Source organism: Amblyomma maculatum, chromosome 11 (genome assembly GCF_055883805.1).
Source record: "Amblyomma maculatum isolate TAMU_Amacu chromosome 11, ASM5588380v1, whole genome shotgun sequence".
Classification (NCBI taxonomy): domain Eukaryota; kingdom Metazoa; phylum Arthropoda; class Arachnida; order Ixodida; family Ixodidae; genus Amblyomma; species Amblyomma maculatum.
This window is the reverse complement of record NC_139354.1, coordinates 124,609,511-124,623,994: the sequence shown is the minus strand read 5'-3', so window position 1 is coordinate 124,623,994 and position 14,484 is coordinate 124,609,511. Positions and strand designations below refer to the sequence as shown.

At 46.5% G+C, this 14,484-nt stretch overlaps 1 protein-coding gene across 6 annotated transcripts in view; it reads left to right on the top strand.

Moving 5' to 3' along the window:
- LOC146174899 (uncharacterized) overlaps nucleotides 1–13,678 on the top strand; it is a 266,551-nt gene extending 252,873 nt beyond the window's left edge. For 5 of the 6 annotated variants that reach the window (XM_084584110.1, XM_084584109.1, XM_084584107.1 and 2 more), the window contains one exon: nucleotides 10,210–10,407. In XM_084584110.1, the coding sequence (XP_084440236.1) occupies nucleotides 10,210–10,323 (114 nt within the window). In that variant the 3' untranslated portion in view covers nucleotides 10,324–10,407. Of the gene's footprint in view, nucleotides 1–10,209; nucleotides 10,408–13,540 lie in introns of those variants that run through there. The other variant, XM_084584108.1, reaches the window with a different exon arrangement.
- The last annotated feature ends 806 nt before the right edge of the window (nucleotides 13,679–14,484 follow it).

Genomic DNA, 14,484 nt, shown 5'->3' with positions numbered 1-14,484 from the left:
TGCTCAAGAAAGGCACGAAGCGCGTTTTGGCTGTCCGTAAGTATGGTTGGTTGGCTAGGAGTGGTGTGGCAGAATATGGCTGAGTTTAAGGCGTGGATCTCAAGAGATAAGGAGGTAGGAACATGTGAAAAGTGGGTGACAATCAGCAATTGTCTTGGGGCTCTAACAGTCACTGTGCCTTGCTGAGTCTGGGCATGTTATAAACTGTTGGAGATATTAAGGATTTGATGATGCTGTCAGCTACAATAGGGAACATGTGATGCAGTATCTTCCACCGGTAGTCAAGGTCAAATTCAAGTAATGGTAAACTATAGGTGATGCCACAGTTGTTATATAGCCACACTGTCACATCTGTTACCCTGTTCATTTACTGTAACTCGAGCTTCAAAGCATGATAATGCACAAATACCAGCCACATCAGACATCTCCCTCGTAATATATTAGATTGGCAAGAAACAAGAGAGCATCTAGAAACCTTAAACATATTGTCATCTCACATAGGTCTACTCTTAAGCCCTTCTGCCGAAAGGACGCCAAGTGACGTAAATAAGTGTAACAGATCACAAAACTGCTGTTTTGAATTTGTTTGTAGGAACGAAAGAACGGTCACTGCTAACTCAGGGCCAAGAGTCATTTCAAGATGGGGTGGCCGTGCCACTTTATACACAAGGTGTATGAATTTGTGCACTTGTACTTATTTAGCAAGCCTTAAAATCCGATATAAGAATCAGTTCTCCAGCTTCAGGACAATATGACATTATTGCACCAGTCGCGAAATCGACAGCTAACTGCGCGGTAGCGCGGTAAACATTGTCTTCATGGCCGGGTCAGACGATGAATACAGCGTCGTTTCTAAGGACCGCTTAACGCCTGTGCCGCCAACGGCAAATATAGTAAAGTTTGAAGCAATCGAAACTTTTTATTAACTTCAGACATAGTGAAGACTATAACAAAAAGCCTCGAAAATCAGACCACAGGCCAAAACACCTCATAAGTCGCCAGACTCCACCAGAGCACCGAGAGCAGTCTGTTAATTTCTGTCTAAAGGCAGTGCAAAATGTATGGTCTTAATTTGAAACCAAGATAAGATCTTTTTGGCGTACATTATTAGACAGAAACGCGAAGTGCTGCCGGCCCTTAGGGGTCGCTTGAGAATTGTAATTTAGCAGGCAACTAGGTCTGGAGCCAGACAAGTTATCCGTAAAAGGGATTGCGTGTTTGAAACCCAAACACAATTTACAAATCTACGTTTTAAAATACCTTCCACTGACCTATAATTCCACAAAATGATACCGAGGTTTGTTATAGTCTATCAATGCTTTGGCGTAAAGGACGGCAATAGATTGGAACACTGTACAAGTACTATTTGCTTAAGAGTTTGCACCGAAGTTTTCTGTCTTTCAACAAATCAGTATAGAAAATAACCTATGAGCCCGCAACTACAACATCACCAGCTAGTGAGACGTGATGTTGGGCTAGTCGGTTCATTGTTATAACAAAACAGAACTGCGCGAAGGAAACGGGACAAGAAGGCACGAATACACACTGCGCTTTGTGTGTGTGTGTGTGTATTCGTGCCTCCTTATCCTGTTTCCTTCGCGCAGTTCTGTTTTGTTATAATCACCAGCTAGGTTGACAGCCTCTTTTCGAATGCTTCTACCACGTAGCCTTCTTATTTTAGGAATGCAATCTATTGCTCTACAGTTTTTGGAGCGGAAGGTCAACTTCATCCATGCCAAAGCTAAGAGCCATCTGGATCTAAACGTTTGACCTGAGTTCTTTCACTGTGCAGCGAACCTCGCCGTCTTCATCAAGTTCAAACTGCAAACCAGTCTCGAGCTCTGCAGCAAAGAGTTTTGCCTTCAAGATGTGTCATCCGCGCCGCTACACACATAACGTAGACTAGCACGTCATGCACTTACTCCATCTCGCGACAGAGGCCGCAGTTGCGGCAGAATGCTTACGGACGTGATGCTTGGTTCAAAGATAGTTCAAGCTTTAAAATTCTCTTGTTTCATCACTACCAAAAACACCCATATCATCACCATATGTGCATCAACATACCGCAGAAATGATATTGAGCAGTCGTCAGTTCTTACGACCACTTTCAAACGGCACAACGATTGAGCGCAGTACACTTGCCGACTAGTTAAAATTTATACTGAAGGTAAACATTTGCATTTCATTGCTCAACAGTGCTGAAGGCCAGCTTCTGGCTGAAATGTAGGTGTAATAAATGTTTCGAAGTGAAGCAATCTTTAGTTTTTCACTTACCTTTTATATTGTCACTTGGTGGTGAGAAGGTCGATGACACAAATGAAGACTCGGTGATTGCACGGAAGAAACCCTTTATTGGGCTGACTTGCGCCCTCAACTAAGCAACTCGGCGGCGGCGTTAGCAACAAATGTGCTCGTCGATCGTCGAACAAAGAATGCTGGTCTCACTCGTCAAAACAAGGCTGGTCAGAACAATCTAGACAATGTCGTAAACTGCTACTACCACAACCTGGAACATTGTAGAAACAAACGCAAGCGATCAGAATCTTCGAGACAGACCTCGGCTTATATTTCGCGACAAAGAAGATGATAACGCGTCGTATCGTGTCAACGAGCACGAACTAATACGGGATACAGAATTGATATGCGTGCTAGGATCACAGTGATAAGCCCGCATGGCGGCGGCTCTTAAACAAACAACAAATACAGTTTTGAAGGTTTCGCGGAATTACTCCCCTATTACAAGACATCGCCTCGATGTTATAAAAAAATAAAGCAATTTTAATAGAAACATTAGAAAGTTTACACAACGGATTCTTGAACGCGCGTAATGAGGCTTCAGATGAACTACATGTAAAATTTCTGGGCGCGCGCGTCGCCGTTGTGATGCTGTCGTACCGTCGGCAATGACTTCATAGTCCAGTTATCCGACGCGGCGAAGGATTTTGCATGGCACAAAGTATCGACGCAGAAGCTTTTCGCTTAGTCCACGGCGGCGAATTGGAGTTGAAAACACTTGGTGTCCTGGGCTGTACTCAGCGTGGCGTCGTCGTAAGTTGTATCGTCGGGGGTCGGTGCGCTGTTGGTCTTTAATACGCAGCCGTGCGAGTCATCGGGCTTCCTGTGCACACTGCGTGTAGGCGGTACCATCAATGTTGTCATCGTTGGTTACGTGCGGCAGCATTGCGTCGAGCTTCGTCGTGGGCTCCCTGCTATTCACAAGCTTGAACGGGGTCGCTCTGGTCGTCTCCTGAACTGCCGTGTATATGCTAAAAGCACGTGCGGCAAGATGGCGTCCCAGGTCGTTTGTTCAGCGTCGACGTACATGGCGATCGTTTTGTTCAGGCGCTCCGTAAGGTCATTGGCCTGGGGATGGTATGCAGTTGTTCGTCGATGGCTTGTGTGACTGTATTCCAGGATGGCTAGCGTCAAATCTGCCAAAAACGCCGTTGCCCTGTCCGTTATGAGCACGTCTCGGACGCAGTGCCGCAAGAGAATTTGCTCGACAAAAATTTGACAACTCTTGCGCGGTACCATTGGACAGCGCTTTTGCTTCGGCGTAACGGGTAAGGTAGTTAGTGGCCAGGATGGTCCATTTGTTACCCATAGACGTAGCTGGAAAGGGGCCGAGGAGACCCATCCCGATTTGGTGAAATGGCAGGTATAGGGGCGGAATCGGGTTTAGTATTCCTGTTGGTCTGATCGGCAGCGTCTTGCGTCGTTGGCACTCACGACATATTTTCACGTAATGGGCAACTTCGGCAGGCAGTCGCGGCCAGAAGTACTTCCCCTGGATTCGAGGCAACGTGCATGCAAGCCCGAGATGGCCTGCTGTGGGTTCATCGTTCAATGCGTTCAGAAATTCCTGCCGGAGGTTTTTAAGCACAACAAGAAGCTGCGCGGTCCTGTTGGGTTCTAAGTTCTTCATGAAGTTCTTCATTACTTAACGCGAACGATGATAAATGTCGCCTGAACACAGCAGGAGGGGAAGCTGTCTTTTCGTCTAAGTAATCGGCTAGCGCTTTCAGCTCAGGGTCTCATCGCTGTTCTGCGAAACTGCTGGCGCTTACCGGTCCCAAAAAAGCGTCTTCGTCGTCTTCTTTCGCCAGCGCATCAACGGGGGCTCGTGACAACCAGTCTGCATCGGAGTGCTCACGGCCTTATTTGTTTACAACTGTGATGTCGTATTCGTAAGACATAGGCTCTATCGGGCAAGGCGGCCGGAGGGGTCTTTCAAATTAGCCAGCCAGCAGAGCGCGTGGTCGTCGTTTACCACCTTGAATGATTGACCATATAGGTATGGACGAAACTTAGAAGTGGCCCAGATGATTGCGTGGCACTCCTTTTCGGTCGTTGAGTAACTGACTTCGGCTTTTATGAGGGACATGCTAGCATAGGCGATTACGTCTTCCTGTTCGGCACTCTTCTGGACGAGAACGGCTCCAAGGCCCATACTGCTCGCGTCAGTATGAATTTCGGTCTCGGCGTTTTCATCAAAGCGGCCAAGTACCGGAGGGCAATGCAACGGCGCTTAAGTTCTTCAAGGCTTCATCTTGTGCGCTTCCCATGTGAAAGGTACTTAAGCATTTTGAGCATTCTCAACGGTGCAGCGATGCGCGAAAAGTCTCTGACAAATCGTCGATAATACGTGCACAACCCAAGAAACCTGCGCACGCCTTTCTTGTCAGCAGGCGGTGGAAATTGTTTGATTGCAGCTGTTTTCTCCGGGTCTGGCCAAACACCATCCTTGCTAATGATTTGACCTAGGAACCGCAGTTACTCGTAGGTGAAGCGGTACATTTCTAGTTTTAACTTTTGTCCCGATGATTTGATGGCTTCCAACACTGTCTGCAGCTCTTTCGGGGGGTCTTCAAAGTTTGATGAGAAGACAACGACATCATCCAAGTATACCAGGCAAATCTGCTACTTCAAGCCCGCCAGTACAGTGTCCATTATTCTTTGAAACGTCGCTGGTGGGGAGCAGAGGTCAAATGGCATTACCTTGACCTCGAAAAGGCTGTCCGCTGTGATGAATGCGGTCTTCTCGCAATCTCTTTCACCGACCTCAATTTGCCAATATCCGCTCTTCAGGTCCATCCATGACAAGTGCCTTGCATTGCAGAGCCGGTTTAGTGTGTCGTCGATTCGGGAAAGTGGGTAGACGTCCTTCTTAGTTATGCTATTCAAGCGACGGTAATCGACGCAGAAGGGAAGTGTGCCATCTTTCTTCTTCACCGAAATTACTGGTGCCACCCAGGGACTGTTGGATGGTTGGATCACGCCATCACGCAGCATTTCCTCAATTTGATCGCGTATGATCTGGCGTTCTCGTGGCAATACATGGTAGGGGCTTTGACATAGCGGTCGAGTGTTTTCGTCCGGGATGATGCGATTCTTTCCCAATGGGGTTTGCCTTACCTTTGACGCTGAAGAAAAGCAGTCGCTGTAGTTTTCAAGAAGACTGCGAATCCGGTCTTGTCTGTCTCGGGGGAGCGCTGGGTTAATGTCGAAATTGGGCGGCTTGGCTTGGTTGGGTGCATCGTCTTCAAGGTGGCTGGGGAGGGCGAAGACTTCTAGGGTGTCCACTAGCTCTTCAGAAAAAGCAATCCTCATGCCCTTGTTCAGGCGCCGGTATTCGTCGTTCAGGTCAACCTTAGACTGCAATCAAGCAAAGGATCAAGCAGGTTTCCGGAAACGGTACTCTAACGAAGTGGCGCCCGTGTGCTGTGCGATTTCAGAGAACGTTAAAGATCCCCAGGTGGTCGAAATTACTCCGTAGCCCTCCACTATGGCTCCCTTTCCTCTCTTTCCACTTTCACTCCCACCTTCATCCCTTTCCTTACGGCGCGGTTCAGGTGTCCAAAGGCAAGTGTGACAGATATTGCGCCTTTCCCTCCCTGTGAATCAATTATATACTATCGCTCATATCCATACCCTCAATCAGGTGATAGAAAAATGCTCGGATTATAACCAGCCCTTATACATAGCATTCATTGATTACGAAAAAGCATTTGACTCAGTTGAAACCTCGGCGGTGATTCAGGCATTACGAAATCAGGGGGTAGACGAGCCGTACGTGAAAGTGCTGGAAGATATATATAGTGGCTGCACAGCAACCATAGTTCTGCATAAAGAAAGTAATAAAATTCCCATGAAGAAAGGTTCTAGGCAAGGAGACACAATCTCTCCAGTACTATTCACAGCTTGCTTAGAGAAAATATTAAGAGACTTGGAATTGGAGCAGTTAGGGATGCGGGTAGATGGAGAATACCTTAGTAATCTCCTTTTTGCTGATCACATTGCCTTGCTAAGCAACTCGGGGATGAACTGCAAATAATGATTGATGACCTAGACAGGAAAAGTAGGAATGTAATCTTGAAAATCAATATGCAGAAGACTAAGATAATGTTCAACAGCCTCGGGAAGGACCAGCAGCTTACATTATGTAGCGAAGTACTAGGTGCAGTAGGCGACAATGACTACTTAGGACAGGTAGTAACCGCAGATCCGGACCATGAAACGGAAATAACAAGAAGAATAAGATTGGGATGGTGTGCATTTGGCAAGCACTCGCAGATTAATACCAGCAGCTTACCGGTATCGCTCAAGAGGAAAGTATACAACAGTTGCATCTTGCCTGTACTCACCTATTGGGCTAAAATGTGGAGGCTAACCAAGAGAGTTCTACTTAAGTTGAGAACAATCCAGAGGGCTATGGAACGAAAAATGGTAGGGATAACATTAGTAGATAGGAAGCGTGCAGAGTGGGTCAGAGAAATAACTCAAGTTACCGACATTCTAGTGGAAATTAAGAAGAAATGGGCCTGGGCAGGACATGTAGTGCGAAGAGAGGATAACCGATGGTCGCTTAGGGTAACGAACTGGATTCCAAGGGCAGGAAAGCGTAGCACAGGGCGGCAGAAAGTTAGGTGGGCGGATGAGGTTAAGAAGTTCGTAGGGGTCAAGTGGATGCAGCTAGCAGAGAATCTGGTTAAGTGGAGAAATATGGGAGAGGCCTTCGTCCTGCAGTGGGTATAGTCAGGCTGCTGATGATGATGATGTTTCGCCATTGAAGTTCGTGACGAGGATATCAGCTTGTCCATGAGAGAAACGGGCGATGCCTCTTGCGATGCCAAGTCCTCTATCCAGAAACAACTGAGTGTTTCCTTCGACAACCCCTTCCGTGATTTCGACTTCCCTTGTAACCACAGGGACGATGATGCTTGATCGGGGCGGTACGGTCCATTCTCCGTCGAGGACGTCTAGAGCGACGTGATGCGTCGAAGTTCTCGTAGTCGGCATGACATTGTCGGTCGAGAGCTTGATGAGGTTGGATCGGAGGTCGATGATCGCTCGATGTTCGCTCCAAAATCTATGCCCAGAATCACATCGCGGAAACCCTGCTGTAGGTCGATGAAGCTGGTATGTTAGGTGCGTGCATTTACTGTAACCTTTGTATTGTATCGCCCCTACGGTGTAATTAGATTACCACTAGCGGTGCGGGTAAGCGGACCGCCCCAAATGGTCGTCACTTGCTTGAGCTGGGCGGCGAAAGCTCCACTGATGACAGAGTAGTCGGCACCGGTGTCTACTAGGGCGGAAACCGCGCGTCCGTCGACAGCAACCTCAAGGCCGCTTGTTTGCGTCCTAGTATTGCACATTGGCTTCGGTGTTCGATCTCTGCTTCGTCTTGTGCTGAGGTCGCTGGCTAGACACACCGTCGTAACTTCCTTGGGTGGCGATGTCAGCTTGAAGTCCGGTCGTGATCTCGTCGACATTATCGTCTTATGCATCAGCGATTTAATGGCTGCGTCGTCGTCACTAATCGTCGGCGATGGAGGATCTTCGTGTTTTCGCCATGAGGCAACCTCACCTCCAAAGGTTGCTTTATTTAGTTTCCCCTAAGTGGGGCTGTGAAGCTTCCGCGCGCACTCTCATCGTAGTTACGGCCTGACGACGCAAAGGGGGCCCTGTACGGCAATGGGGACCTCAACCGACTGCTTGGTGGCGCAATCTCACCGCTACACAGATAGTTGTCGATTTCTTGTGGTCGTTCACCTGAGCTTAGTCGTAGAGCGTTGGATGCAAATCCGCGGAGACCGATTCATCGGTACAGGCAGTGACGCAGAATGTGGCCGGCCTCACCGTAGTGGAAGCATAATGGTCGGTTGTGTGCTGTTCTCCAGGTGTCACACTTCCTGGGCCTTAGGTGTCGTTGGTAAGCTTGGCGGGTGGGGGCCAAGGGGTGGCTTTCAGGAACAGGATGGTAGCGGCGAGGGCTTGGAAAGTCATCACGTCGGGGTGCAGAGCGATATAATGCAGCAGCGTAGTTCATCGCTGTTGCCTCTTGTGCTGGACCAGTTGCAGCCGTTGCTTGAGGAACGCCCAGCGCCTGCTGGACTTCTTCACGGACGACGTCCGCGAGTGTCGCCACCTCGGGTTGTTACGATGATGGCAGCAATCGGCAGAGCTCCTCTCGCACAATCTCCCGGATGAGGTCCCGAAGGTTCTCTCCGCTTGCAGATGCGCTGGAGTAGTAGTTTGAGTAGTCAGGCTAAAGTCGTCTCTCGTTGTGGCGCATCCGGGCGTCCAACGCCTTCTCGATGGTCGATGCTTCTCTTTCAAATTCATCCACAGTTGTCGGCGGGTTACGGGCAAGTCCTGCAATAAGCGACTCTTTAACGCCTCGCATTACCAAATTCACTCTCTCACGTTCGGTCATGTAAGGGTCGGCGTGGCGAAACGTGCGCTTGATCTCTTCGTATACCAGGACGGGCTCTTTTGGAAGATGAAGTCTTGATTGGAGGAGGGCCTAAGATCTTTCCTTTCGGACAGAACTTGCAAAGGCCGTCAAAATCTCTGTTTGAATATCTCTTAATGCTTAAAGAAGTCTCGTGATTTTGGAACCAAACTCGGGCATGTCTTTAAAGAACAAAATAGACTTGCGTAGTATCGCAGTGTCATTCCAGCCGTTGAATTCTGCCACACGGTCAAGAAGGTCCATCCAGTCTTCCGCATCTTCCTCCGGTCGTCCATGGAAGCAGGGGGCTCACGTGGTCGGACGAAAACAACCGGTGCTGTAGGCTGGGCCATTGTCAGCGTCGATGCCTTCCGAGATCGGAGCAGACCGTGGTCCGGTTGGAGCCCTTGAAGCCAGCGACTGGTTCGGTGGCCTGTTGGCTTGTTCTCGAAGGGTAATGGTAACAAGGCTGGGGTCTTCGCTTGAAGGATCAAAGGCAGCACCTCCACCAGACGTGGGGGGGACAGGGTCGATGACAGAAATGAAGAGTCGGTGATTCCACTGAAGAAATTTTTTATTGGACTGACTTGCGCCTGCAAGAACTAAGCAACCCGGCGGAGGCGATAGCAACAAACGTGCTCGTCGATCGTCAAACAAAGAATGCTGGTCGCACTTGGCAACGCTCAATTTAAATGCTGCTGAGAACAATCTAGATAACGTCTCATACTGCTACTAGCACAACCTGGAACATTGTAGAAACATACGCAAGTGATCGGAATCTTCTAGACAGATCTCGGCTCATCTTTCGCGACAAAGAAAGTAATAACGCGTCGTATCGCGACAACGAGTATGAACAAACACGGGATACAGAATTGATACGCGTGCCAGGATCACAGTGATAAGATCGCATGCCGGCGACTGTTAAAAAGCAACAAATAAGTTTCAAAGGTTTCGGGGCAGTATGTATACTGACATATGTCACTGTCAGCTAAAGAGTCTTCCTGCACAGCCACCACCCCCTTGTCTGTTACGTGACATTCGCGGAAACAAAGGACGTTCCACGTGCTCCGCTAGCAATGAGGGTGGCGCTGGTCGGCCCCCTCCAAGTTTGTTAATGGGCAACAGTAACAACAAGTAAAGTAGAAGGTGTGGAAGTCGTGAACATAACTCGGTTGTTAAGAGCGGAGATTTCGAGTTCGGTGTCCACCAGCGGCACGTTGCTTAATTTTGTTGTTAGCATTTATTATCGTTGTCTAGTAATTTATGCAGCAGTTCATGTTCGCAGCAAATCAAATAACCCCTGTGCTTTCCGTCGCCTTGCTGACTGCCGGCCTTTTTCACTTATTTGAATAAATATCTTATATGCGTCTGAAGACACGTGAGGTGCGTCTGCTACGAGTAATGTCTTGCTAAAAGATGCAGTCTGTTATGCTTCTAATTCACAAACCCATGATTTGTTTGTCTTTTAACAGCTTTCTGATGAGCCACGTGAACGCCTTGCAACGGGAACGTGCTGCTATGGCGTGTGTCAAAAACGGACGAATTGCGCTCGGCAAAGGGAAAAAGAAATTCTCGATTCCTTGTAGCCACGTTGCTACCTTCGAGAAATTGAAAAAACTGCGAATGACGGATGCAGTCGAAAAACCACACAAGTAAACAATAAAAAATAAAACCACACTGCACGTGCGTGGGCCATTTCGTGAATAATAAAGAATGTGGCGTTAAATGACGTATTCTGAGCAAAAAAAAAAAGAAAAGAAACATACCTGTATCAGGTTGTAGTATATAGGCTGTGCAGCCGGGCGTAGTTTGTTTCGCAGGATTACTGGCATCATGAAATCCAGATAAAATTGGAGAGTTGGCAGGAGATGCCACTTCGGGAGAATACCTCAGAAATATAAGCTAGCGCTCTACGACCATTTGTTGCAGTCTCACTTATACTATTCCTTTGCGAGGCAGTTATTTTGGGCGATGTCATTAAAGTGGTGTTTATACAGTTGTATGATGATCTTTCAAAGTTAAGACCTTTATCATTCGAACATGGTGAGATAATAAAGGCTTAAATAAGGAATTATTAGGGCATCTGTCGAGCTCGAATGGCGCCTTGACGCATCCAAGCGGTTCTAAGATTTGTACCTAGCGCAGGAAAGCTATGCTTTAAGGCTTCTTCACACCTAAGGCAGTACACGAAAAATTGTGCCAAAAACTTCTATTTTGAAAAAATATAAGTAACGACCACAGCTAACAATTTTTTTACATGGACATTGTATTGTCACAGTAACATTAACATGACAGAAAAAAAAACAGGCTCCCACGGATATTTCTAGGCTCCTAAAAAATTACAACGGTACAGCGCATCTTTATGGGCCGAAAATCTCACACTGCGAAAAAAAAAGAAACGCGAACAGCAGATACCCAGCAGTGTCCTCAAGCGTCAGGTATCGCTCAAGAGGAAAGTATACAACAGTTGCATCTTGCCTGTACTCACCTATGGGGCTGAAACGTGGCAGCTAACAAAGAGGGTTCTACTTAAGTTGAATACAACGCATAGGGCTACGGAAAGAAAAATGATAGGGGTAACGTTAAGAGATAGGAAGTGTGCCGAGTGGATAAGAGAAATAACTCAAGTTGCTGACATTCTAGTGGAAATTAAGAAGCCATAAATGGCTTAGGCAGGACATCTAGCGCGAAGAAAGGATAACCGATGGTCGGTTAGGGAAACAAACTGAATTCCAAGGGAAGCAAAGCGTAGCAGGGGACGGCAGAAAATTAGGCGGGTGGCTGAGACGACCCGCGAGGGCTTTAATTTAGATCACAGTCATTATCACAACCTTCTCTTCTTTTAGGATTTCCGATCAATCATGCTGCGTCTTAAAAATCGTCTTCTTAACAGTCTTTATATTGTGTATTACAATCGCAACGCGAGAGCACTGAACAGCTATACGTGTCAGCAAATAATAAATATGGGTGACTTTATTGCGACATCATGCAAACGAGACAGTAAACAGAAAAATCTGCGCTTTAAGCAAATACCGAACGACTCAGCACGTCACTGTAAGAACTAAAATTTTTTGTATGTATTCCGCCAAAAACCGTGCCATAAGGTATCTGTGTTAAACTTATTATGCTTCAAAACCACGGGATCGTTTTGTATTGCCTTTAGCTCGGTTTTATCGAGTGCTTTTACATGAAATTTACCTAATTCAGTCTTCCTGAGGCTTGATGCTGGTGCGGTGATGTTTTGTCCGTGTATTTGGCGCCATCTGCAAGCCGCACAGTAAAACGGCGGCGAAGGTCTAACCGTGGCGTTCACGATCAATTGCGGCGCAATTGCCCACTTTATCACGGCGATCGGGGATATAAACCTACTTGTTTCTTCATCTCGGAGTCGCCACTTTGAATTGCGGAGCTTCAAACCTATTCAAAACTGGCTATAGTGAGCGAAAGCACCCACCGTTACCTTAACAGTTATGATGCTCAGTCACTTAACACGAGCAATTGAGTCTCAGCCTCGCCGGTTTGAATCAGCTTCGAATGTACCATTTTAAGTGCCAAGGCACTGCAAGAGGTCGCGTTCAATTCGTCATGGGCTGCTCTATATGCTGCTCTAACTGATGCACTGCTGAATAAAGATATCCCAGTAATCTGGCGCGGGTAGAATGAGCCTCCTATGCAAAGGCAAAAATGAAAAAAATCGCATGAAGTTCTATAAGCGTTAGCAGTTGCCTCCTTATTGTATAGAACAACAATGCAGGCAAATCAAAGAACACGAATATATACAAAAAACAGTGACAATCAAGTTTTTGTATATATTCGTGTTCTTTCAATAAATCATACAGCTGATAGTCAGCGCTGTTCTCGTCTACTCGCTTGTCCTATGTTTGTTGTGCTGTGTATTTTTAAAAAATAATGCACCAACTAGTTCAACTCTCAGTTATATCAAAAGGTAATGGTTTACTTTCCGAGGTTAGGGCTGGGTGCTTGAGGACGAAATGGTACCACTAAACATGTGACAGCTCAGGTGCCATTTGCTGCTGCCGCTGCTGCATGCAAAGTGGGGAAAAGATGGAACATATTATTATAGAATATAAGACACTTCAACCTCCAGTCCACGACGCTGACGCAGGGATTCGAGAAGCGCACTAGGGCTTCGGCACATCTATGGCAGGCTAAATTATAAAACAGTTGATGCAAGTAACAGGCGACTTCAGGATTGGTTGAAAACGTCAAGGGAGTAGTGTTGGACTCAACTGAGGAAATAACCATTTAACATAAAAATATTGAGCACTCAACGTATTACGAGTTATTTCACACTTCTCACCGCCCCGTTAAAAAGGGGATGCTGATAATTATATATCTGTCTAGGCTCCATCATTCTCTCTGTTGGCAGGTATCTAGAAAGATCCGTCGCGAAGAGTCGCACGTAAAAGCCAATATACAGGCCTCAAATTGAATTACTCGTGCTAGGCTACGTAGTTATGAGTGGCGACCTAACGAACAGCTTTGCAAATCAGAGAGATGACCAAAAAAGATGGAAAAATATTCTAGTTGATGTTCAGCGTGTGAGTGCTTTTGTACGACCACGTTAGGATTTATTTGAATACGTTAAGAGCAACATCACGCCCAAGTATGACGGTTTTATTCGCTTTTCTAGCATTTGCGCATCTAATCTTTGCACATGTCTACATGTATTTTACACATAAAATGTACAACTTGATGTGGACCTTCCACTAAACGTTTTCTACTTATTGCTCATGTTCCTTTGCCATTCATAATCTCAACATTATGTTTCTTTTGTCACAGACGACCGACCCAAAAGATTCTCTTGAAACATGCTTTTATGACGTCTGCCAGGGCCATATGAATTGCGCTAAGATCCCGGAAAAGGAGATAACTGGCTCTGGGTAACAACGCGTGTCCCTTAAAGAGATCGTAAACGCTGCAGCGCCCTAATTATTTTATGTATTAAAGCATAAACGCGATGCACATAATAAAACATTGAGCGTTTCAGTTTATTTCACGTTTCATTGCGATATCTTTAAAGCCGCTGTTTCGAACAAAACCAAGATAAGTGTTTTGTTTTAAGTTAACAACACTTGATTCTGCATCTTGCAGATGTCAGGTGCGCCGGTGTAACGACGGGTGAGTGATGAGTCAGATTCTGTGTGAGGACGGCCCTTTAAGGCCGATTGCGTCGAACCATGGCATCGTAAGAAAATTGCAGACAGCTGGAATTTGCAAGCCATCTGGTGTTCAAGGGGTTGATCACAGAAGAACAGGAAACGTTTGAGGGCATCCAGTCTACTGGCGCAGCTGAAGAGCATGGGGTGTTTCCTTGAAAGTGTCAGAATATAAAGTAATTTAAATTACATAATTCTTTTTGTTACATATTGAGAGCCACTTCTTGAAATCTGCAGAAGGGTAGGGGCACAAACACAAAAGCAATCTCAGGAACACATTCTACACTTCCATAATTCTCACAACATTCTTCATGGCACGAAAGAACACGAAAAATATTAATAATGCATATTACCCAGACAAGATATGCTCACAGTTTTTGCAAAACGACGAAACGTAATGCATACAGCGTATTGTGCAGTGAGGAAGAACTCCGAACGGAAACCGCTTAAGAATAAACCCTTAACCTCGTCTTCTCGTTAGGGTTTCCATTCAGAGAAATCTAGCCTGAACGCGGTAGAGTAGCGGTTAGGGCGCTAAACTACTGCTCCCAATGATGCGGGATCGCA